The sequence below is a fragment of the Labrus bergylta genome, chromosome 18 (genome assembly GCF_963930695.1).
Source record: "Labrus bergylta chromosome 18, fLabBer1.1, whole genome shotgun sequence".
NCBI classification, from domain to species: domain Eukaryota; kingdom Metazoa; phylum Chordata; class Actinopteri; order Labriformes; family Labridae; genus Labrus; species Labrus bergylta.
Window position 1 is genome coordinate 24617204 of NC_089212.1, and position 25000 is coordinate 24642203.

General features: G+C 41.9%; 1 protein-coding gene across 2 annotated transcripts in view; it reads left to right on the top strand.

Moving 5' to 3' along the window:
* Positions 1 to 25000, top strand: part of slc4a11 (solute carrier family 4 member 11) — a 91533-nt gene that overhangs the window by 25967 nt on the left and 40566 nt on the right. Inside the window, exons 3-6 of one of the 2 annotated variants that reach the window (XM_020643353.2) lie at positions 6338 to 6454; positions 14303 to 14346; positions 17900 to 18128; positions 24898 to 24930. In XM_020643353.2, coding sequence (XP_020499009.1) covers positions 6338 to 6454; positions 14303 to 14346; positions 17900 to 18128; positions 24898 to 24930 — 423 coding nt within the window. The remainder of the gene's footprint in view (positions 1 to 6337; positions 6455 to 14302; positions 14347 to 17899; positions 18129 to 24897; positions 24931 to 25000) is intronic. The other variant, XM_065966211.1, reaches the window with a different exon arrangement.

The window sequence follows — 25000 nt, forward strand, 5'->3', positions numbered from 1 at the left end:
CAATGCATTTTCAGCTATTTTCCACCAAAAAGTTTGCCCGTAATAAGAGATCTTTGAGTCGGAGACAGTGGGATCCTCTGATCACGACGGGAGGCAGAATAATATTTCTTTCTCCTAATTCTTCCAGTAATGCTCGTCGTACAGTATATTCACAGTGAAAGATGAGATTTCCAGATAAGAGCTGCAGCACAGAAGCAGAAAAAGCTCTCTCCTCGTCTCTCACGCTCCAATGCTCTCGGATAAAAAATAATGAACTTTGGCTCTGGCTGTTATGATGACGGCGGTTTCATTACCTTCACGCCAAGGCGAGTCCCCCAATTAGTATGTGCAGCACAAGCAGTCAGGACAGAACATGCGAGCGTGCGTGCGTTGGATCTCCCTGTCTCCCTGAGCCAATTATTCCCCTCCTGCAACACACGGATTCACTCTCAGCAGACTCACAGGAGCCCCCCCCCCCCCCTCCACATATCTGTCTTTATTAGGAAATCTTTAATCACCATATAAACGCAGTTACATTACCGCTGGCTCGTGAGAATCATCCAGCATGGTCACTGCAGTGGTTCGTTAGTGAGGGTCAGTCTGAGGGCTGAGACGCTCTCCTCGTGCACACCGAAGTCTGAGAGCAAGCAACGACAACATTTCATTTATGTATCTGTGCAATTACATTCTTCGTCTGGAATTATCATCTTTTTAATTATGTTTTTTTTTTTTAAATGGCCGCTCATATTGGGGTCAAATGTTTGATTTTTTTCAACAACAGAGAACATGTGGAAACATGTAGAAGTGAGTGCTGCACTGGGTCAAAAAAATAAATAAATATAGAAAAACCAAGTGCTTTTCAGGAACAGGGGACAGCAGTCGAATAGCTAATAAAAAAGTTTGACTGTCCTGATTAAAAGATCAAGTGTTCTGTGTCCCAAGTCCCCAGAAATATATCTATAAAACACTGATATGTCCCAGTTTTTACCGACCAAAACAATACACTGAGCTGATTTGTTGGTATATATGTCAATCAAAGTCGTTGCCAAGGCTCATTTCAGATAAATTTACATGCAGTGTGAAGATACGAGAATGATAAAGATCGCTAGCATTAGCATGCTAACACAACAATGCAGCACAAGTTGTTTTGGTTTCATGCTGGTGCTCAAGGGCGACATCTGCTGGATCAAAACATCACATATAAAACCTTTAAAAGACAAAAAATAATTTAAAACTGTTAATTATCTTTTTTTTTTAAATCTTTTCACGTGTTAAGTTTGCTGGTCTTTTATTTTAAATTGCTCCATGTCATCTTCCACATTCTCATCCCAGCATTTCTTTTTTTCAGCTGTTCTTTCTTACGAAGGAGAAAAAGCCCAAAAAATAACTTTGAAGAAAAGTCTGTTATCGATCATCTGTCCCGAGCGTCATGCCCGTGGATTTGTGACAGAGGCAGCGTCGCCTGTAGCCTGAACATTTTGACATACAGGGGGCATACAGACTCTGCATGCTCATTGGTCAGGCTGCTGATGGTGATGTCAGACAGACTTTTATTGTAGATTGACCATGAAAACAGGAAAAATGGGTGTTTTGGTTTGCATCAAAGAACAAAAAAGTGGGTCACAGGTCACTTGACAAACATACCATCTCTTGTCATGTGACTAATATTTATGTAGCTGACAATAGTCCCTTCATAATTTATGCAGGGTCTGTTTGATGCAATCAAATGTCTTGTTTTGTTTATCAAAAGATGCAGAAGCTTAAACCAATCAGGTATGAAATGATTCCAAAAAGACGACAAGCTTCTTAATTAAGAGGCCGAAACCTGAATTTCTTTTGTTTTGTTTTAGGCTTAGAAAATGACAAATTACGGGGCTATGGTTCATTCATCGAGTCATTTATTGGAACATTTTGAAACCAAACAAATAACAATGACAGAATGATTTATGTTAAAATCGCTTCCACCCTCGGCCATCTCCCGCACGTCATCGCACGCTCTCTCATCCCCGATTCAGACTCCACTGGTCTGTGCTCTCAATACAGGCATGAAAAAAAGAGACATCTATGAGAGACATGTATCTGTAACTTCAAATGCATCTCCTGCAACTTTTGCATTCTGTAGTTAATCAGAGAAATCATCCACAGGTCGGGCTCTGAAAACGAAATATGTGCTGCAGCCTTAGAGAACAATACAGTGACAGCAGGCATCCGTTTGAAACCTCTGAACACGGGGCATACACATTTAAACATCTTTAATGATGCAAACATGCTCTCTTGGCTGCTGTTTGTAACACTGAAGTGTTTTTGTATGTCACAGCTGCAAACACATCTGAGAGGGCTGCTGCAGATCGCTGCACGCCGTTTGAAGGAAACACATCAATCATTCAGTGTTTTCATATGAAACATACCTCTCCATCGTCCCATTTCTTTATTTTTTAACATGTTGTTTTTATGGGCTTCATGTGCATGTCATCTGAATGCAAATTCTGCAGAATTCATGATAGAAAAAAAAGATTGTGATTTATAATGCAATCAGTCCTAACTGTTTAATATTAAAGGTCCAATCTGTAAGATGTGTAGAGAGTGAAATGATAAAGGTATCTTACTATCTGATCATTAAAGAAACATGCTATGTTGAAGTGCTGGCTTCTCTGACAACAATGCAGCAGCCAGTATGTCCTCCTTCTAACTTTAGATTCTGCTCCTGAATGCTCTGGATTTGTTTGGACCAGAGAAGGTAGGCGCTTTTAAGACGACCCCCCACACGGCCGTTTTGGACACCCCTCGGTTTGTCAGATATGAGAGCAGTTATCAGGTCAACAGGTGTTGCAACGATGAAAGCGAGCAAGAGAAGTGGTTCAGATAGAAGTGATTGTACCCGACCTAAAAAGCCTCTGCATGTTTCTAATAAGCTCCACGAGCAGAAACGTGCTCAAACTAGGATCAATATTGGAGATGCTTTTGAAAAATGGAGAGAGGTTAGAACACAGAAAGGTTTACAGACCCATGCAGAGCTGGATAAACACTGAAGCTTCAGAGTCCACCACATGGTGACCTGAGTGAGCATCCACTCTAGAGAGGGGGGGGGAGAGAGAGACAGCTCTCTACTAATGTTTAGAATTTTGACTGCAGTACCCATTTTAAACACTAGGGGCCAGAGTTACATACTGCTCCTTTAAAATAAAAAGATAAACACAGCTTGGTAAGTAAAAACAGATACAATAGAACATGTCCAATCATCAAGGAGTAAGCATTGCTAATTAATAATATCATTACGTCTTGAAGTGAATCAGTGGATTGGTTCCTTTCGCCCTGCGGCAGCCGTTTTTCTCTCAAGGTGATTTGAAAGTCAGAGCCGAGCCGGTGAGTCTGAGGTGCAGAGGGGATGCAGGCGAAGCGACGACACAGCCAGGTTCACAGAATGTCAAGTGCAGAGGGATGATCCTGATGCACGACAAACTGAATGAACCAAAATTTTTGGGCCCCTCTCACTGAGAAGGTCAGCGGATAAAAGAGCACGGGGGATGAGATATTGTTCTACAGCGGCAATCGGGAAGGTGGCTGGATGATATTTAGGCGCTTGCTGGTGACTGTAGGATTGGATTTAAGAGGATGCTGTGTCAGAAGGAGAGAGAGAATCAGATGAGTCACACACAAACAAGCTCCGGGCTTTCTTCCATACAAAATCCTGTCTATTACACACCAAAAAAAAAACCTGCTGAACGCCTGCTGAGTCATGAAGTACTTGTCCTCATATCAGAACAACCAGTGCCTTGCCTATTTATTCAGTGTTCTTGGAGAAGTTTGCTCTTTTCCCGGGGTTGCTCGAGGTGGAGGTCTGCTCTGCTTGCTTGTCTTTTTGAAGCATTTCTTGATACGATGATTTGAATAATTTGACAGGAAAAGTGCTCACAGACTTGAAGAGAGGAAATACAAAATGGGTTAAATTACTCAATTTCATCAGTTATACGGAGTCATGTGGAGAAAAACAACCTAAAAACCAGTATCACTACTATAATCACTGCTGTAAGATAAAGCGGGATAACTTGATCTGACAGGAGCCTTTTCTCCCTGTGCATGTGTGGGTTCTCTCCAGCTTCCTCCCACAGTCCAAAGACATGCTCGTTAGGTTAACTGGTGACTCTAAGTTGCTCGTAGGTGTGAATTTGAGTGTGGCAGGTTGTCCGTCTCTATATGTCAGCCCTGTGATTGACTGGCGACCAGTCCAGAGTGTAACCCCGCCTCCTGCCTCTCGCCCCAACAACCCAAACAAAAAGAAAAGCGGTATAGATAAAAGATGGATGGATGGTAAGGCAAGGCAAGTTTATTTATGTTGCGCATTTCAACAACAAGGCAATTCAAAGTGCTTCACACAAGACATCAAAAAGCATCATGACAGAGGAAAGATAAGAAACATTAAAAAAGAACATCCCTGAAATTATTAAATCTGAAAATATGTTCAAATAAAAAAAATTCAAATGAAATTAATTGAAATAAATAAAGTAAAAATATAAAAAGAGTTAAAAGTTACAGTGCAGAGTTAAAATTTAAAATCTTATTAAAATTGTTTAATGAAAATATGTAGTGAAACGTATTGATGCATCAAAGATTTTGTCAGTATTACATCATTAACATATTCATACTTACATCACCTAAACAGCCTTTTTAGAGCTGAGAAACATCGCCCGCCTCCGCCCATCCCTCTCCTGCTCAGCTGCACACATTCATCACTTCCAGACTAGACTTCTGCAACAGTCTCCTCTACGGATCATCATCCAAAACACTAAAGAAACTCCAACACATGACCTCCACTAGCTCCTCATCCCCCAGCGTATCCACTTCATCATCACCTCAAAAGCCCTCCATAAACTGGCTCCTCCCCCTCATACCTGTCTGAGCTCCTCCCCCAGCACGCTCTCACTCTGACACAAACCTCCTGTCCCCCCCCCCCCCACCACTGCAGGACAAACCATTGGTGCTCCCACCCTCTGGAACTCACTCCCAAAAAAACCATCAGAGACCCCCCCCCCCACCACTCACTTTCTTCAAGCAATCCCTAAAAACTCACCTCATCAACATCGCCTACAACAACAAATCATCTCAACTCTCATCCTCCTTCTCTTACATTATTTCTTTATTGATTTGTTTTGTTGTTATTCTTTGAGAAGAGTCTTTGAGTATTTAGAATATGCATTATTATAATTACTTTATTATTTTCACGATATGGACTGTTTCATGAGAATACCTGACAGTTTTGAAAAGGTAAGCTCCCTCCCAGTACGTTCTTCAGGCGACTCTAAAAAACAACATTTGCATTTCAGTCAGAGGCTGGAGAGTGAAGCTGCAGATGATTCTCACAGTGTGAGGACGGTTCATTGACTCTCGGATAAGCTGTCACAGAAAAGCACCATTTTAAACTAATGATACCTTGTTGCTGTCTGCACTACGAGCTAAGCACCACTCTGACAGGAGTTCACTACTAATGGGGGTTTTCTGTTGACTATGTTTGTTTCGAAATCAGTTCTCACGTTCATGAATGTTGATTTTTATATCTGCGTTTGAGTGTAAAGAAATTTAAATTAAAGAGGACATATTATCCTCCTCCACCTTTTCAAACAGTCCCCTGTGGTCTAAATGAAACATCTGTGCTGTGCTTTGGTCAAAATATAACATGAATCAAGCACCAGAGGAGGTTTGTGACCCTGTATAAACCAGCTCTCTAAGAACGCTCCGTTTTGGTGTGTGTGTCCCCGCCCTGAGTTTTCCCAGTAGAAATCACTTCTCTGTAGAGAGAATAAAAATGGCCGACCTGTACAAAAATTGTTCTAGGCTGGGGGTGGAGTCCATGGGTGGAGATATTAGAGGAGGGGAGGGGATTTATTTTTAACCAGAATCCCACTGTGACATCACAAAGAGAGCACATTTGAAACAGAGCATTTTTCTCTGTGTTGTAAGACTTATGCAGACCACAAACAAAGGACTGGATGGGTTTATTTCACATTTTGTGGGTCAGTAGACACTCAGGTTACCCAAATATATGTTCACACTTGTTCACACAAGTGGATTTTGTCCCCTTTAAATGATTTCTTATATCAGTATGAGATGAATTTCAAACATTAAAAAAATGCTTGGGAAATTCCCATTCCTCTCTTAATTGATGCTTGGTTTCATCTTATGTTTTTCAACATTATAAAATGAGCCTCGTTTCAGGTGTTCCTCTCCAAAAGTCATGCCTATTTGTAACACAGCAAGTACCTGTTGGGTTTCTGGACCTCCTGGTGAGACGATGACTATAACACGAGTGAGTTTCGGTAGCCGCTGAGGTCCAGGAGGTGACCCTGTGCTGTTGTGTCCCCAGAGCAGCGGGAGGTGGAGCAGGAGGAGGGCAGCGAGGGCCGAGAGGAGGGACAGGACTCGCCCATCGCCTGCGGAGATGACATCCACCTCTATGACAACCAGATCAGCCCCGGGCCAGGTCAGTACACAGAAAGAGACAAGGAGAGAGAGAGAGAGAAAAACAGAGATACACAGAGGACAGTAGATGAGGAGGGGGGTGTAGAGCTGGATAAAAAGAGAGAGAGAGAGAGGAAGAAAGAACGAGGCAGAGGAGGAGAGACGGGGAAACGGAAACATGAAGGAGGAACGCTTGAGAAGTGATAGAAAGAGAAGTGAGACGGCAGGACAGATGGGAGAAGGAATATATTTGTTATAATATTTTTTTTCTGTATTGGAAAAATATTCTGTTTAATCTGTGATTTTCTGCATTTAAGCACCTTCTTGTGATTCATCTTGCAATATTTGTGACTTAATAAGAAGCATAAAAATTTACAATCAGACATAAAATACAAAGTTCACAGTCACTCTTGATGGCTCCTTTCCCACATTTCTTTCCCTCTCTCTCTCTCTCTCTCTCTCTCTCTCGCTCTCTCTCTCTCTCTCTCTGGTTTCTGGCTCTATCCACTGTCCTGTCTCTCAAACAAAGGCACAAAAAGCCAAAAAATAAATCTTTAAAAATCTCCTCTGCTGTTCAAATTTCGGGATCAATATCGTTTTTTTCTTCTTCATTTACTTTTTTGAAGTATTTGATATCAAAGCATGAGGCACATTCTCAAAGGCAGAGCGTATCTAAGTCATGGCGGTTCTCCAAAAAGAAAAAGAAAATCCTCAAAACGGCTTTAAGCTAATTTCCATGGTGGTGGTCTGCGGCAGTCTGGGTCCATCCACAGTCCAATGGCAGGTGTTGACTTGACAGACGGCTCGTCAGCTGCAGGTGGCAGATGATTTTGACCCCATCACCAGAAACCCCACCAGTCAACAGGTGACCGTTGCTACAGCAACAGTCACAGGTGCAACCACCAGGGAGAGTCAGTAGGAGAGAGAGAGGGAGATGTGACAGGTGACCATGTCACTGAGTCTGATTCTCCATACATAGTAACACTTAAGGCGTCTGACAGGAGCGCCGCGGTGATGTAAGCTGCACGGGAACAAGTTAGAGGAGTAAAAAAACAACGATGAGAAACTGTCTCTGAAGTTAAATTGATTCATGTCAGCTTTGAAATATGAACATAAAATACCAGAGAGGAGAAGCATAGTTTAAACTGTGAGAATTTAAATATCGCACCTTTAAAGGTCCAATCTGTATGTTTAGATTCTGGTCCTGAATGGTCTGGATTTGTTTGGACCAGAGAAGGTAGGCGGATTTAAGGCAACCCCACACGGCCGTTTTGGACGCCCCTCGGTTTGCCAGTTGGTCAAACCAACAGGTGTTGCAGCGATGGAAGCGGGCAAGAGTAGTAACTGAGATGTTAGAACGCAGAAAGTCTTCAAGACCGATGCAGAGCTGGCTAAACACTGAAGCTTCAGTGTCCGCGACATCACAAAGGGCAGTAGCCCCTCCCCCAGGTGGGTGACACTCCCACAGCTAGGTGTTTGTTCTGCCCTCTGAGTCTGCCTTCTCACCGTAAACAATAGGACATGGAGCGAGAAAGCACAGAGTACACCCAAGCCCTTCCAGAGAGGGGGCGTGGTCAGACACAGCTCATTTACTTACTTAAAGGTACAGACACAGAAACAGCCTGTTCTGAGCAGGGCTGAAATAGGTGTATTTGACATGATCAAATACAGGATCAGAGTGGATATAGAACAAGAAACTTTTGGGGAGCTCTGAGACTTATTTAAACTGGTTGAAAAGAAGTATAGTATATGACCTTTAATTTGGATTGCAGGAGTTACGGTTAGAAACTAGATCACAATTCCCTATCATGTTTTCCATTTAGGATTTCAGGAGCAATTAAGGGTTTACAAATAGTTTTGTTTATGGCTGACTTTCATTGACATTTTTATGCAATGCTGCAAACATTATGCACCTAAAAAAAATATTTAAAGTGTTTCCACTAAAACAGCAACTCATCAGAATTTCCAATGGTGAAAAAATTAAATATAAGCTCATTATCACTTACCTCTAATCATAAACCATTAAAACAAACCTGTGGCGCTGGTCCAGTGTTTTACCCACACTCCTCTCCCTCTGCACAGCTGCAAAAATGTTGAATTCTCACCGCCATCATCAGGCAAAATTGTCACCCACAGGTGCAGAATGTTTGTCATGCCCGCCAGTGTCTTCTCAAAAAAATATTCAGTGCATTATTCATCGAGAGCTCGGCTGAATGTCGATTAGAGTGTTTTGTTTTTATTCCTGCTTCCCCCTGAAAATTTCTGTCTGCCACATAAATTTAATCCCAGTGTAGCGGGCTGTTTGCATGCCTGTTACCGCTTTTAATTCATGTCACAAATCATCATGTGATTTATTATGACCACATCGGCGGGTCACTGTAGAATATGTGCACCGTGTCAAATCAGTGTAACACTTACATCTTGTCCGCTTACATAAGCAGCTGTTTGTAAAAACACATTGTGTAGTGATGATATGAAATACAGAGACAGGAGCGCCGACTTCAGTCTCATTTTAAAAGATCTGTCTGTTATAACTCGTTTATTTCCAAATACTCAACAGTTGTTACTTGAAATGAATACTTTAGTCTTCAATCTTGACCTTTAGGATATTGTGCACATTGAATATTTAACTGTACTGTAATTAAAGGTCACATCTCCTCCTCCTCTTCAACCAGTTTAAATAAGTCTCAAAGCTCCCCAAAACATGTGTGTGAAGTTTCTTGTTCTAAATCCACTCTGATCCTGTATTTGATCATGCCTATAAACTCCTCTATTTCAGCCCTGCTCAGAACAGGCTGTTTCTGTGTCTATACCTTTAAATATGTAAATGAGTGTCTGACCACGCCCCCTCTCTGGAAGGGCTTGAGTGTACTTGGTGCTTTGTCGCTCCATGTCCTATTGTTTAAGGTGAGAAGGCAGACTCAGAGGGCAGAACAAACACCTAGCGGTGGGAGTGTCACCCACCTGGGGGAGGGGCTACTGCCCTTTGTGATGTCATGAAGGGAAAATCTCCAAACGGCTTGTTTGAGCACAAATTTTTGTGAAAAGTGGAGCAGGCAAAAGACGGAGAGGATGGACTTTTCTCATAATTGGGGGGTTTGTAGACGGACTATAGACACATATTAGTGTTAGAAAAACATGGTGAAGAGTATTTTGAATAATAGTTGCCCTTTAAAAGATTTTTTGAAATGACTTCCAACATTTAGTTATTCAAACAACTTTTTTTTAATTCAACATCCTTTTTTGAGCTCAGCCTCCAGTATCTCAGTCGTCTTATTTTAATCACAGTGCCGTTCATTTTCTAGAGGAGGAACGGGATTCATCTTTGAAGGATTGAATAATTCTTTCTTGTGTGCTCATCTGCCTGACTTTGTGCAGATAAAGAAGATATTTCTACTCATCAAGACATCATTTCTTTTTTGAAGTCAGTGTTAAAAATATTTAAAAAATTTTAAAATCCTGACATAAAATAGTAAATGACTGAATGATGCTTGGCTAGCCCTGGATATGGGGGAAAGACACTTTAATAACATAACTTCTGCTAAAAAAACTTCATTGTGTCAGATCATTTATAGCATAATGGGGATGAAAGTGGGCATTGTATTATTTTATTCTCTCTGCATGATCCCTTTTTGGATATTGAAAGATGACGCTCTTTCTGCAGAGATACCGGAGGTCTCTGAGAACTGAACGTCCTCAATGAGCCGAGGTTCAGAACAGTACGTTCTTCTAGTCCGCCTATCGGTCAAAGCACAAAGTGATTGATGAGATATTTGAGTGCTGAGGATTAGAATTTGAAGAGCTTACAAAAAAAACAATCTTGTCTGCTGGTAATACAGTCATGTTTGTTGTATTTATGGTTTTGTCATGATCTTATCCATTATTCTCTCCTCTGAAGACTTTGTCATAAGGCTGTCAAACGCTCCCCCAGAAATAGAATTGATTTCATGATTATACGTCTGCCAGTGCCGGGCTCAGTTCCATTTTAGTTCAATCAAATTTGGCTGAATACTGAAGAGGGAAAAGTCACGAGGAAGGACAGGCGTCTGTCACACTGGCAACTTGAGGATTTGGGCTTTGACCAAGGTCATTCCTTGACCTTTTCAATCCTGCGTTGAGTTTATGAAGAAACAAAACTCTGAGCGTACAGAGCTCTAAGATGGCCTGCAGAGGAGTCTCTAACAGATTGTTTGATCTCGTCTTGGTAACAGAACAGTTATGGGAGTTTGTCCTTCCAGTTGACCAAGTGGTTTTTGGACTTGGAGACCGCTCATGACTGTCCCAGTGATCGCCCTATGGGAGTAACTTCTAGATCAGTGGTTCCCAACCTGGGGCCCGATTAGAAGGGACGCCAAACATCTCAGGTGGGACAATTAGGCTTTGTCTGCTCTGAGGTTGTCAAAATGACATTTGAATTGATTAACTAAAATCATAATAACACACGTACTGGATCTTTATAGGATCAAGTATGTCTCATCCTATTCTGTTGTGACTTGATCAATGAAATTTTGGGACGTTTTTCACATTGCGGAAATCTTCTGGCCCATTTTTATCAGATTTTCTTTTTTCTTTTTTCTTAGGTGCAATAGAGTGACAAACTGGTGACATATACATAACAAATGAGGCACAAAAAAACAAACAGACAAGGTCAGGACAACAACTCCAAAATACAGTAAAAAAATAAAAAAATAAAGACAGCAAAATACTAAGACATCATTAGACACACATCAGACTACAAAGATGGATTTCAAATGTAGCCTAAATATTCTGACAGTGAGAAATGTACGAGTCTGTGATCATGATACCAATTAAAATTACACTAACAAAACATTTATTTGTAATAAAATACAAATTAAAAAATGAATTGAATCCTACTGTAGTCCAAAGTAGACGTCCAGCCCAAGGACATAATGACCTGTTTGATTAAAAAGTCACTCCCATCATACTCTCATTCTTAGTATCCTGAAAGTGGAAACGTCTGAACCTGTTGTATTTTGAAAGCAATTAAAGCCAATACTCGACCAAGCCGGTATTTATTTTATAAAAAATGCATCCAGTGTCACTCAGCCAAAAGACACTTGAGCCTGTTTGTATACCTGACCTCTCCCATCACACTCCATCATTCGACCATCATCAGCCTCCGACCTGCACATAACAGAGCACTCGTAACACTTGTGGCTGACCGAATGAAATCAACAGTTGCAGAGCTCCAATGATCAAACAGGGAATCAAGTACTGAAACAAGCCCATGTCACATTATAGCACTTCCTCCTTCCTAATCCCTAAACCCTGAAATTGTGCAGGATTACTCGGAACCAAACAGTATAATGAGACATACAGAAGCCATTAAAAGGAGGTGATCATTGGGGACGAGGTAATCTTATATGAATATATGAAAATCTCCTTACGGCTGCAGCCCTGACAGCAATTAGAGCCGTGGCTCCCTCTCCCCTCTGGGAGCGGATAAGCCCAGCCGTGTGCTTTTTTGATTGTGAGGCTTTGATGAACCGAATCCAGTGCACACGACACGTGCCCCCCGCCATCGTCTCATCATAGAGGTAGGGGCTGGGGCGCTCTTTTTCTTCTTCCACTGCCTGCAGGCTTTTATTATGCCAAGGTGCTCGGTGCGGCGATCAAAACCTCCACTTTCCAGCAGACTCACATTTACTTGTGGCTGGATTATTGATATTATGAAATCCTGGCGTTTTCCTGAGTCTTATTGGCTTGTTAGAGGGAGGGGGGGGTTTCTTGCTTTTCCGTCGCTGGAGGGAGGAGTTTAAGCTCTGATTGATTTCCAGACGGAGCCGACATAGTGCATCACGCGGAGCAGAGGAGGAAAGCCCATGGTAACCTAATAACGTCCTCCCCGCAGTAAACGGCGATAACTGTGTTATGCAACACGGTGGCGGACTGTTTTATGAGAGTCAGCAGGGTACTGCAAGTCTGCTAGTTTAAAGACTGGAGTGCGTTGAAAACCCCATTCCCCCTGTATTGTTTCCAAGCATGAAAGGTTTTTTCCTTCTTTCTTTCTTTTTTTTTTGCAGCAGCAGCAGCATTGGGAAAATCCAGACCTTTGTACTTTATCTGGGCGCTCGGCTCAGCTCCACAGACGTGTGTATTAAAACCTTATCAGCAGAGAAGTTTCAATCCCCGTTCAATGAGAGCGTTTAGAGACTTGCCTCTTGACATTTTCAACACTGTTAGAAAAAAGGCTCTCAGGCTTCTTTTCTTCACCAACCGAGTGGTTGTATTCTTGTGATCTTTTATTTCAGAATTTGAACCGTCGGTAATGAATGTTCTGTTGCTTTTAAATGCAAATTCAGAACACTGTAATTACCACGTCACTACAGATTTGCATGTAAACGCTGAGCAGTTCAACTTCTAATATTCAGATTCGACTAAAGTAAATGCAGTTTTACGTCAGGCCGTGACATAAAACGAGGCCGTGAAATAGTCCTCTCGTTTTCTTCTCCACTCCAAATCTGGACCATCATCCCTCTAATAACATGTGGTGACATCATTCATTAAGAACAAAAATGTACAAGTTCAGTCATTTTGTTTACTGGAGTGGCAATATTGCATTTTGGTTGCCATAGCGATATATTTTTTGGTCGAGATGATCTGGAGTAAACATTATACTTCTTCTGTAGCCTCTTTTCAGACTGCCTTTTATTGCAAAAGTTCTGTTAACTAAGCTCAGGTGTCATCACGTCTTGGTATATTCATATTGATTTTGTGATGGTGTGATGTTGGTGTCACAGTCTGAAAGTTCACATTGCGTTTCGCCGTTTTAGAAGCACGGCACAGTGGGAGCTCCACATAGACACACAAGCGCTATTCAGTTTTTCAGGTTTTTTGTTAAGTAACTCACCTTTCCCTGATTATTTTTACAAAGTTGTGATTGAGCTTTAGACCCACTGATGAAATTTTTAAAAGACTTTGAAAATTCAGTGGAACAACAAACTGAGTGAGAAGTCGCCATGCCAAGGAGAAATCACGAGTGGTTTCCAATACCCAGCAGTGGTCGCTTGGCCAGATATAGAAGGTAGAAGTGAGATACTGTTGTCTCTGGTCCCTGTTATGTTGTTAGTCACTGGTTACTTTGGCTGAAAAACAAAACAAGGGAATGATTGTAACTCTGGTCAAATACATTTGCAAGTCCAAAGACAAGATAGAAATTTGTGATTCAAACTGTCAAAAAAGGTCAAACATCAGCTTGGAGCTGTTTGAATGTTAGAGAGATGTTATAAAACATCCTGCAGTTATCACATATCACCATTGGTGCTGCAAATGACCACAAAATTGTGATCTTCGAGAATGTGACCTCAAACAACTATCAAAAGTTAATGATAGCTGTTGCAGGATGACAAAAAATTCCCGTGTTATATTTCACTGCTAAAAGCACACGCTTGAGATATATCAATGTGACACATGCATGTGTGAAAGGCAAGTGACAACCTATGGTGGAGAAAATTGTTGCCAGTGCAGAAGTGTAAAAACCCTGCAGTTCCTCGAGTATGACTTCCTGTTCTTCTGCAGGCAGCCTCTAGTGGACACTCGATGAACTGCAAGAATTTGCACTTCCATATAGGCTTTATTTTTTACCACCAGAAGTTGCTGTGGATCAGTTGAGAACTACTGTTCTGGATGACTTAGCCACAATCTTAGCAGAAGCATTTTGAACTGCATTTTAAAGAGGCATGGCTGAGCCCGGTGATAAGAGGGTTGCAGTAGTCAAGCCGAGAGGGAAACAAAAGTATGAACAATAGCTCAGCTGTGGACACAACGGGATGGACTTCCATGATGTTCCTTCAATGATAATGTTACACTTTGAATTTTCAATCCTACCTTTTCTTTTTTTTGTCCTTAGATGCTGACGACTCCGGTTGTGTTTTATTGAATACATCAAGAAAGGTAAGCATCAGAATCTTTGGTAAAATGTTCACTCTGATCCTGTATTTGATCATGTCTATAAACCCCTCTATTTCAGCCCTGCTCAGAACAGGCTGTTTCTGTGTCTGTACCTTTAAATATGTAAATGAACTGTGTCTGACCACGCCCCCTCTCTGAAAGGACTTTGGTGTCTCGGGGCTTTCTCTCTCCATGTCCTATTGTTTACGGTGAGAAGGCAGACTCAGAGGGCAGAACAAACACCTAGCCGTGGGAGTGTCACCCACCTGGGGGAGGGGCTACTGCCCTTTGTGATGTCATGAAGGGAAAATCTCCACACGGCCTGTTTGAGCACACATTTTCTGAAAAGTGGAGCAGGCAGAAGACGGAGAGGATGGACTTTTCTCATCATTGGGGGGTTTGTGCATAGTGGATTCTGCATAATATGTGACCTTTAAAAAGAAGCTGCAAAAGAAGTTCACTCATCATTGGAAGAACTCAATAACGCACACATCACTCAGATTTACAGCTCGACTTTGGTTATACATGACTCCAAAAGTAGATCAGACAAGAAAAAGAACAATGGGTGCGACTATCTTTCATCATATTTTAACAGTGTGGGAAAGTTTGGAGGTAGAAGTGATCGGAAGGAGCAGCAAAAGAAAGATTTAGAGGAGTATTTGTGTAAATGGCGTAGTCTTCCTCGGGCCTTAGTTAAAATTAGAAACAAGCTAAGCCTCATTACATCTAGGGAGGTCCTGATTAGGATTTTACCGTTTCTACTTCTCATGTTTTCTTATAAACCGTTGACGACAGTTCTGTAGTCCACATTCGGAGTACAGTGAGGTTTGCAAAACAAATCCAATATTTTTTAAGGTATACGTGACAAGTGAATAGCTCTGCTGTCAGTGTGAATGTCTTCTGTGAAACCGCTGCCTGCTGCTGCTTATCTCTTCATGCCACTTCACTGTTGGCATGTTCAAATTGTTCTATGTCGGTTTGTTTGTAAAAGGTAATGACACCTATGCAGCAGGTGGTGTGACAGTGTTCTCTCTCTGTCCTCTCCTCTCTCAATCAGCTCACACAGCTCTGTTATAAAGAGGTCTGCATAGCGGAAATCAATCCGTTCTCATGTTTGTTCCCCACTGGCAGAGATTAAAGTCCTACCAGAGCAAGTTTAAAGTAAGCATCAAACTCTGACTGAAATATAATATAGCATTGATAAATTGGTATTTAAATCCTGACTAATTATCATAAGTTCTCTTTATATTTGAATAAAACATCCAAAGACAGAGAATGGAAGTTTGATGCCAGCAAGCGTTTCATAGTTTAATAACTTTGGAGGAGGATATGTTGTTTCAATGTTTTCAACCAATCATAGCATGCACTACAGATGAATGAATGGTTCTCTTCGTCCACAAACTAAAAGAAAGAAATCACAGGGCAAAGGTCAGATGTCATCAGAAGATATTTTTATTTTAGTACTTACTATTTTAGTTTGTTGTTCTTTTGTTCCTGCCAACAGCTTGCCTTGTTCGTCTCACTAATCTTCCCGTTCTATATTACAGTTCTGTGTATTTGCTCTCCTTCTGTTTTTTTTTATCAGTTTCACATGGTTACATATTTACTGTGCTGCCAAGAACTGTGCTGCGGATCTGCTTGTTTGCACTCATCTATAAATAGAGTTGATCTTGATATGTTTCTTCTAAAGCTCCACGGTTGTCCCTTTATTGATGAACAATTCAGGATATCTTTAGAATCACAATAGCCGTTTTCATGTATGCACTCCTGAAAATATTTAGATCATTTCAGGCGTCACTCCCCCTCCCATTGGCTCGAGGTGAATTCTCCTGATTATATTCTGCTGCGTTCTCACATCTGCTCACTCGGACTTCCTGCAGAAAAAATACCAGAGGACTGGCAGGAGAAACTCCGGGGGAAGTCCAAATGAAAAATTTGGTTGTTTGTGTTCACGCATACAGCTCCTCCTGGAGTTTTTCAGGAGTTTTCCGCAAGTGTAAAATCCCTAAGTATCTGTTCAAGAAGATGTTTTTGAAACACTTCTTATGACTGGAAGTGGATCTAAGGGAATGCAACTTCTTCTTCACCTTTGAATCACTTGACCCAAGCTGAAAAGTCTGCAGAGCCAGACCCTCAAACATGCAAATAAACAAAATAAAATCACATTTATTTATAGTATGACATACACAATGTCCCTGCTGCTTTTTTTTTTTTTTTTTTTTTGAAAGGAACAGCAGGGAATCCGTTCATCTTCTGAATTTCTGTCACACGATCAATGAAATCGAACAGTGGTGGGTGTCTGGGCTCTCAATCGAGCTGTGTTCATCTCTCTGTCCATTCATCCGTCTCTCAGGTGATTCTTAGAAACCACCGGTCAAATATGGACAAACTCTGAAGGGGAGACATCACTGCGCTCTTTAATGAAACGGGACATTTTGTCTCAGAGTAATGAGGGAAACCTAGCTTCAAACTTAAGGGCACTTTGACTCGTGCATTTTCAGCTAAATCCTGACACCAACTTGCAGCGTACTCCATCAAAGATAGACTTGCAGTGTATTTGAAACGGAGCAGAGCGTAATGGCGCTGATGGCACGCTCCAGAGACGGACCACGGTGCCCACTGTGGATACACAATCTTTGACTAGAGTGGCAGCGAACTAGGGCATAATGCGTGGCGCTGACGGAGTATGTGGAAATTGGGGGTTAGAGACACAGCTAGTGGCAGACGGCTGCATTGCAGTTTGAGAATAACATCTGATCGACATTGAGGCCAAATTATAAAACAGACCAGTTATTCTTTTACTATTCAGTTCAACTATTTAGTCAACTAAAAGCGCACGTCCCTTATTGCTAATGCTGCACGATGTTTAGTAGTAGTAGTATACATCAAATACAATACAACCAACATGTTAACAGATAAACCCAAACCAATGCTAACCATATACCAATGACATGATGGTATAATTGCTTTCTTTCAATACTGCTGGTTGCATTTAGGTGTTATCATTATGTTCCTTTTTTACCTGCTGGACTTTTTGAAGAAACGTTAAGTCTTGAACTTTCATTTGTTGAATTTCGTAGCCGGTTGCAGACCCCTAAATCTGTGCCTTCATCTTCCAAGTTTTAGTCAGGTGCTGTGCCAGTTGAAGAGTGTTTCTACGGTTTGGAGAAACTGTGTTTTCAATCACAGTTTGATTGGGAGTATTGACGTCTTCCTGCAGAGCTGGCACCGCTGCTGCATCAATGAAAAATACAGAAGGAAAATATTGTCACAACAAAAGCAACAAAGGACTCAGAGACAAGTTGTAAATTGACTTGAACCGGCCAAAGCACATTTGATTACATGTACAGTATTTCTTAAATCTTGTACCATTTAATAGATTCAGAATTAAACTTTCTAAAAAGAGTATGATGCTATGGGTTCCATTCTGCAGTAAGGTTTATATGTTTTCACAATGTGTTCTAGCCTTTAAAATGGCACTGATTGGCATGATAAGCTTAAAAAAAAGACCAGCAAGAAATATTTCAGATTTTAAAAGAATCCATTTTTTCCACAGTATGTGAAGCTGATGAACTTTGAGGAGGAAGTTCGGGCTCACAGGGATCTGGACGGCTTTCTGGCGAGGGCCAGTATCCTGCTGGATGAGACGGCTGCCTCTCTGGACGACGTTCTGAAGAGAATGCTGCACCATGTGGGCCAGGACAGCCATGTCTCCGAACCCAGCTGCAACTTCGAGGAGGTGATGAGCTTGCTTTTCACCGATGCCGGAGCTCAGGAGGTCAACGGTAAGCAGAAAAGCTGTCGACATGTGTGTACAAAACCAGGAACATGTAAGAAATACAGACCGAGACACTGAAAAACACATACATACAAGAGTACCCGCTCCACCTGCGCCTGCACACAATCAGATAAAAAGCCCCAGAACACATGACACCTGACCTGAAAACATCTGACGTCTGCACATGTCAACACCTACCTGAAAAATAGCTTCACCGCAGGCTCAGGAGCAGAAATGTCAGATTGGCTCGAGAATGATTCAAGAAGCTTTTTAGACCCAAAGGAAAGTTTGTGATGTCTGAATCGAGGTTGTCTGTTGAGCCCACGGCTTTTTTTTGTTGCTGGACACAAATAGAGCTCAGTGTGCTGGATCGTGTTTGCAACCCTGTGCACACATCAAACGTCTCCCAGGAAACAGTCAAGTGGCTATCCTATACATGAATTCACAACAATAAGACACATCTATTTTATACACCAAGGCCTTTGAAAACACAAACCAAAAAATCTATGTCACTTAAACTCATGGCCAAGCAATAGTTTAATATTTTTTGGATAATTTCCTCTGCCTTGAAGGTTATGTTTTCAGTGTCCTTTGCTTCCCGTCTTGAGGATAATGGAAAAACTACTGGCCTGATTTTCATGAAATTTGGTGGAAGCATGTAGCATGGGCAAAGAATGAGTGCATTTAGATTTTGGAGCGAATCTCTATTCGACTCATGAATGCACAGAGTGGTTTGGTTAGTGATTTGAATATCATAGAAGACTGGACTATCCACCTTTCTGAAAGTCAGGGTTTTAACCTTGTTCTAATTATCAATGCTTATTATTCTTATTTCTAATTCAGGGGATTAGGGTTTAATTTCAGAATGTAAAATCAATGAATTTGAATGTAGAGCCGTTTTGAAAGCTTTACCAGTATCTGTATTGATCTCTGAATCAGCCCAAAGGTTAATTTCAAGTGCTCAAGAGGTCAATGCGTCACTCACACACTATATTCTCCCCCAAATAAACAGATTTTTTCATCTTGTGGAGAATGTACTTTATGTCAGCAATCAGTATTTTCCCTCCAAATATATTCAGAGGAATACTTTGTACCTGCTAATATTCCAGTCTAGGTATTAAAACCGGATCTTGGTTGTTAAGATATCATACAGCAGTGGTTTAATACTGCACACCTGACACATGCGATGGCTCCCCCAGGTTTTCTGCCCATAGGTCGGCTTACAGATCCCTGTCACATGAGTTGAGTCTCTTCAGCACAGGTCCTTTTGGCTGAGTAGCAAAGCCTCTTGGTTAAGGACAATCTCCTCAGCCCACTAGAGCAGGATAAATCTGCCCCCCTTACATAACAGTATGAAGCCATTGTTCAAGCCTCACTGTGTTCTGGAAGCTGCACTGAACATTGTTACGCCCCACCATGAGGCGGCCCTGTGGGGCTATCAACCACCCACTAATTGACCCAACAAATGACAGAAAACACTTTTTTTTTTACTTTTTTTTTTTGGCCGTTTGGGGCTTTTTTGGAAAGACCTTTGATGGAGTCTGAAATCAGGGAGGAAGAGAGTGAGGAATGCCATGTGAGAAATGAGCCACAGGTTGGACTCGAACCCAGGCCGCCAGCTATGAGGACTACGGCTTCTGTACATGGTGCGCACAGAACAACCTCTAAACCACCGGAACCCAACAATAAACACCTTAACAACCAGAATCAAACCAAGGGTAAACTAGATCATTCAAACTAATTCAACAAAACCCCAAAAACCTCCACAATCCCTGAATGAGGTCGCACTCACATTAGGCCAAGTTTTCCCGTACTGCGCTTAAGTTGGATTGCCCGCCCTTCCCATTCCCCCGCTGTCCTGCACTCACACTGCTCCAGGTCTAACCAGGCCCAAGTACGGCTTCCCTCTTGTACATAACGTCGTAATACAACACAAGCATGGCTTTATGTTATCAAGAAGTGTGATACAATACAGACGGACTCTTTACATCTAAAATTTAAAATAAAAGGGACTCGTGGTCAAGTCTGCGTTCCCACATCACAGAAGTTCACAGAGAAAACGACAGCTACTTTACTGACTTTATGGCCTTTACAAACAAACTGGACTTTGTGGGTGAAGCGTGCTAAGGCACAGTACGGATTGCCTGGTGTGAGTCCGCCTTTAGAGGCACAGCAGTCCCACCTCTAAAAGCCTTTCTCCTCATGAACTCAGCGCTGGGCTTTTAAGCACTGAGGCCAGGTGCACCTCATTGTGTAATCAGTCGCTTCACCTGGGCAGATCTGGAGACAACAGAAGGGGACAAGGGGACAAACAGCAGAGGGGAAACAAACAGGCTTAACAACATTGATTCACAACTCTAATTATTTAGCAAATCAAAGAGTTCGGGACATATTGTATTTTTAGGATTAACCGACGCTTTGCAGATGTTGGGAAAACCTGTTTTGTTTCCATGTTAACAACATGTGGAGGTAATGGTAGTATAAGCGCTGCCTGTCCGTCTCGAGTGTTATCCTGTCCGTCTGGGGCTGATGTCCGCAGTTGTTGGTGGTTAGTCAGAGGTGGGTGGTGTGTGACGCTCACCCTGCACAGCCGCCTCTGACAGATCCGCGAGGTGATAATTGACTTCTGTCATCGATCACCCACTTAGCTTTTCAAATGGCTCTCAGAGACTCTCGAGCTGTGGTGGCTGCTGCTACTTGACTGTTTCTCTCCCAGCATACAGGACAAAGAAGCGGATGAAGAGAGGTTATTTTAATCTTGTCTTAGAGGCTGCCATCTTAACAGAAAGGCTTCCTGCACAGGTCTGAGCTGTCTGGAAATGGTTTGAAAATCAATTTGACCTCTCAGGGGTTTCACTTGGTTTTGAAACTGTATAAAGCAACATCAACCAAAAAAAAAAAACATTTTAAAAGGTATGGGTCCTAAAAAATAAAAGTTTAGCCATTATTATTCTTATTTAATGGAACTTTAGCTCCATGCAGTCAAACGGGAATAGTTCCATTTAGTTACATCTGAAGAGTTACCTAAATTAAAATCTTTCAAGGAGCAATCTGTAAGATATCTTCTGAGTGGAATAATAAAGTGAGCTTACTCTCTGATCAGACATTAAGGAAACATGCTATGTTGAAGTGCTGGCTTCTCTGACAACAATGCAGCAGCCAGTATGTCCTCCTTCTAACTTTAGATTCTGCTCCTGAATGCTCTGGATTTGTTTGGACCAGAGAAGGTAGGCAGACACAGCCGTTTTGGACGCCCCTCGGTTTGTCAGATATGAGAGCAGTTATCAGGTCAACAGGTGTTGCAGCGATGGAAGCAGTTAAGAGAAGTGGTTCAGATAGAAGTGATTGTACCCGACCTAAAAAGCCTCTGCATGTTTCTAATAAGCTCCACGAGCAGAAACGTGTTCAAACTAGGATCAATATTGGAGATGCTTTTGAAAAATGGAGAGAGGTTAGAACACAGAAAGGAACACAGACCCATGCAGAGCTGGATAAACACTGAATACGAGCATTCATCAACGCTGTCAAGGTCGACTGTTCATCCTCTTCAAGGTCATCTATCAACCAAAGATTCAGCTGCAGTATCTAGCTAGGAATGTTTTTGGTGATGTGCAAAATGAAGTTTTGAATTAGTGGAGAAGTGAGCGTTCACTCTGGGGAAAGGCATTAGTTACAGCAGAAGAAACAGGATAATAGTGGATGGAAATTGGGTTATAATGAATTGCACAGCGGATGATGTAAGAAGTCCTAAATTATTATGCAATAAATAAATAAAGAAAGAATTACAGTATGAAGCATGCACATGAGCAGAACGACTGTCATTTAGCTGTTGAATAAAGAGATTTAACTTGAAATATTCATTTAGGGCATTTTCACATTAGGCACTAATTCTCCCCCCTCCCTCGCTGGTCTGCGTTCACATTAGTTACATAGTGAGTACACATACTTGGTTTGCAAATCCAACAAAAAGCAGAAAGTAGAAGAAGTGGCAACCATGGCAACCACTCGCAGACCCAGAGTCCATCCTGCTAACTGTAGATGTTTTTGTTATTTCTAAGACGGCATCAACAACCCTCTTACTACTTCCACATCTACTGTGCAGCTCAGAGGACGAAATGCTGCATGAATACGATGGTTTTTGAAACGACAGGAGCCGTTTAGCATTCCTCCATATAGCAGTTCACTTCCTTGTTTGAGAACGGATGCATTCACATCTCCCTCGGACCGAACTCAAGCCAAGCAAGCTCAGGCGCTGTACCCGAGTACGGTACGTTTGTGTTCACTCTGATCAAATGAACCGGACTTTGGGGTCAAGCGTACTCCGATCCAGGCCCGGGTCCCTACTGTGAAGCCATCCTGAATCAGTCGAAATGGTTCATTAGACAATTGAGGATGCAGTCACATTTAAAAAAAAAAAAAAAAACTTGTATTATTATAATAATTAGAACATTTGGATTAGTTTGTTAATGAGTGACAATCACTCAGAGTAAGAAACCCCGCTTTGGATGAGAGATCCCTAAATTAAAATCATGAAATGAGGCACACTAACACTCATGTGGCTGCGATGAGGAGGTGGGGGGAATATCTCCAGGAGGAGGAACAAAAGGCTCCTCTCAGGGGAATACATTCATATTGCACGTAAGTATGCTATCATCAGGACATATCTCTTCAGGTATTAATTTCTGCCGTATCTGCGTTCACGGCGGGGCGATGCTGCCGGCTGAGCGGACCCGCTCACTCGGAGTGTAAAACTGTACAGCTGCGAGATAAAGAGAACAGGGGCGAGATTATAACAGGCACAGGAAGAACAGAAAATTACAGAAATGAAAAAGGATGAAAGCCCACAGAGATAATTAGTCCTGCCGTAAGAGGACTCAGTTTTTTAAGAGGTGAACTCGGCTGGGTTTTTTTTCTCTTCTCTTGGGATTTTGTGTTCGGAGCAGAGTACACTTGTTGTGCAATCGAACAGCAACGCTAATGATGCAGAGGACTCGTAAAACATCACTCCATCCTGCTCCTATGGATGAAACACGGCATGTTATCGTTAAAAAACTGCAAGTACTTAAACCGATAAATGATTACAGGACGCTGAAGATGATGACCGTGCATAAAGCCGTGATTAGCAGCGGCCGCAAAATGAGTACTTGTCAATATTTTGATTGATATATTGTGTAATTATCCTTCCTCCTCCTAACTGTCGGCAGTCACAGGTCTCTCTGTGCTCGTCTCTGCGTGACGACTGTACCGTCATTTCTCCCTAAATTGCTGTCACCTTTCATCGATCTCGCCCGCTCTCTTCTGCTCTGTCACATTTTGCATAATCCTCCTGTGCGATTCTTTAGATTTTTGAAGATAAGATATACTTTATTGTCCCCTTGGGGAAATTCTCCCTGAACTCCATCCTGCTGCAGTTTACAAGCAATACAGAAAACCACCTTTTTCAAACAGTCCCTCTGTGGTGTAAATGAAACATCTGTGCTGTGCTTTGATCAAAATATACCATGAATCAAGCACCAGAGGAGGTTTGTGACCCTGTATAAACCAGCTCTCTCAGAACGCTCCGTTTTGGTGTGTGTGTCTCTTTAAATGTAATGAGCCCGCCCCCTGAGTTTTCCCCGAAGACATCACTCCTCTGTAGCGAGAATAAAAATGCCGAACCTGCGCAAAAGTTCTGCTTTAGTCTGTGGGTGGAGTCTATGGGTGGAGATACCAGGGGAGGGGAGGGGAGGGGATTTTTTTTTTTTTTTTTTTTACCAGAATCCCACTGTGACATCACAAAGAGAGCACATTTGAAACGGAGCATTTTTCGCTGTGTTGTAAGACTTATGCAGACCACAAACAAAGGACTGGATGGATTTATTTCACATGTTGTGGGTCAGTAGACTCTCAGGTTACCCAAATATATGTTCAGAAACACTGTAGAAATGGATTTTTCATAATATGTCCCCTTTAAAGAACGAAGTGGTCATATGTGTTTAAAACCATCTTTGGAAAACATTTTTTAAAGTCTGTTCAAAGTGATATCAGCATCTCAAAGCGAACTCGTTTCCAGCAACATTTCATGCAGGATGTGTTTACTGTCTGTCAGCAGGTACTGTATATATATTGTGGTTATTATTAGCTCTGTTCAACAGGGAAGGTGCTCGCTGTGTGTATTTCTGAATCACCCCTCTGTTGCCTCTCTGTTATAATAATATTTCTCTTCCAGGCCCGGCAGCATGACTTTTCACTCTCTAAAAATCTCTCTGTAACATTCTGCAGCGCTGATCGGAATACTAAAGTGAAGCCATTAATTCAAGCTCTTCACCCCTAGTGAGAAAGTGGTGGCCACACATGTCATTTTTTCTCATTTTGATGTCTTCATTGACGTCTTTTGGTTTCTTTGCCGAACACATACTGTAACTGCTATCGTGGATAAAATCAAATTTTTTCTAATAGCCTGTAGACGGTGATCAAGATAAGGATCTTCTCTGTGACCAACAAAGACAACACATTGAGGGATTTTTTTTTTTTTCTGGAAAGTGATATTTAATATGCAAGAGGCAAAGGAGGGCAGGAAATGAAGCTTCTGTTCTGCCGATTTGTGTGTGTGTGTGTGTGTGTGTGCGTGTGCGCGTGCGTGCATGCGTGTGTGTGTGTGGCACTACATGTGTGTGCGTTTTCTGATGTTCTTCTAAAATCTTAAAAAAAACAAAAATGCCCGTCTGTCGATCAAAAAAAGAAAAAAATTAACTGACTCTTGTTTCTTTTTTCTCCCCCGCTCTCTCCGCATGCAGACAAGTCTCAAAGTTTCGTTTTCTTTGATGACGGTAAGCTGTGCTAATTGGATGGAAAATGTCAGCATCAAGCCGCCACCGGGCTGCAATCAGTGCTTCGCCT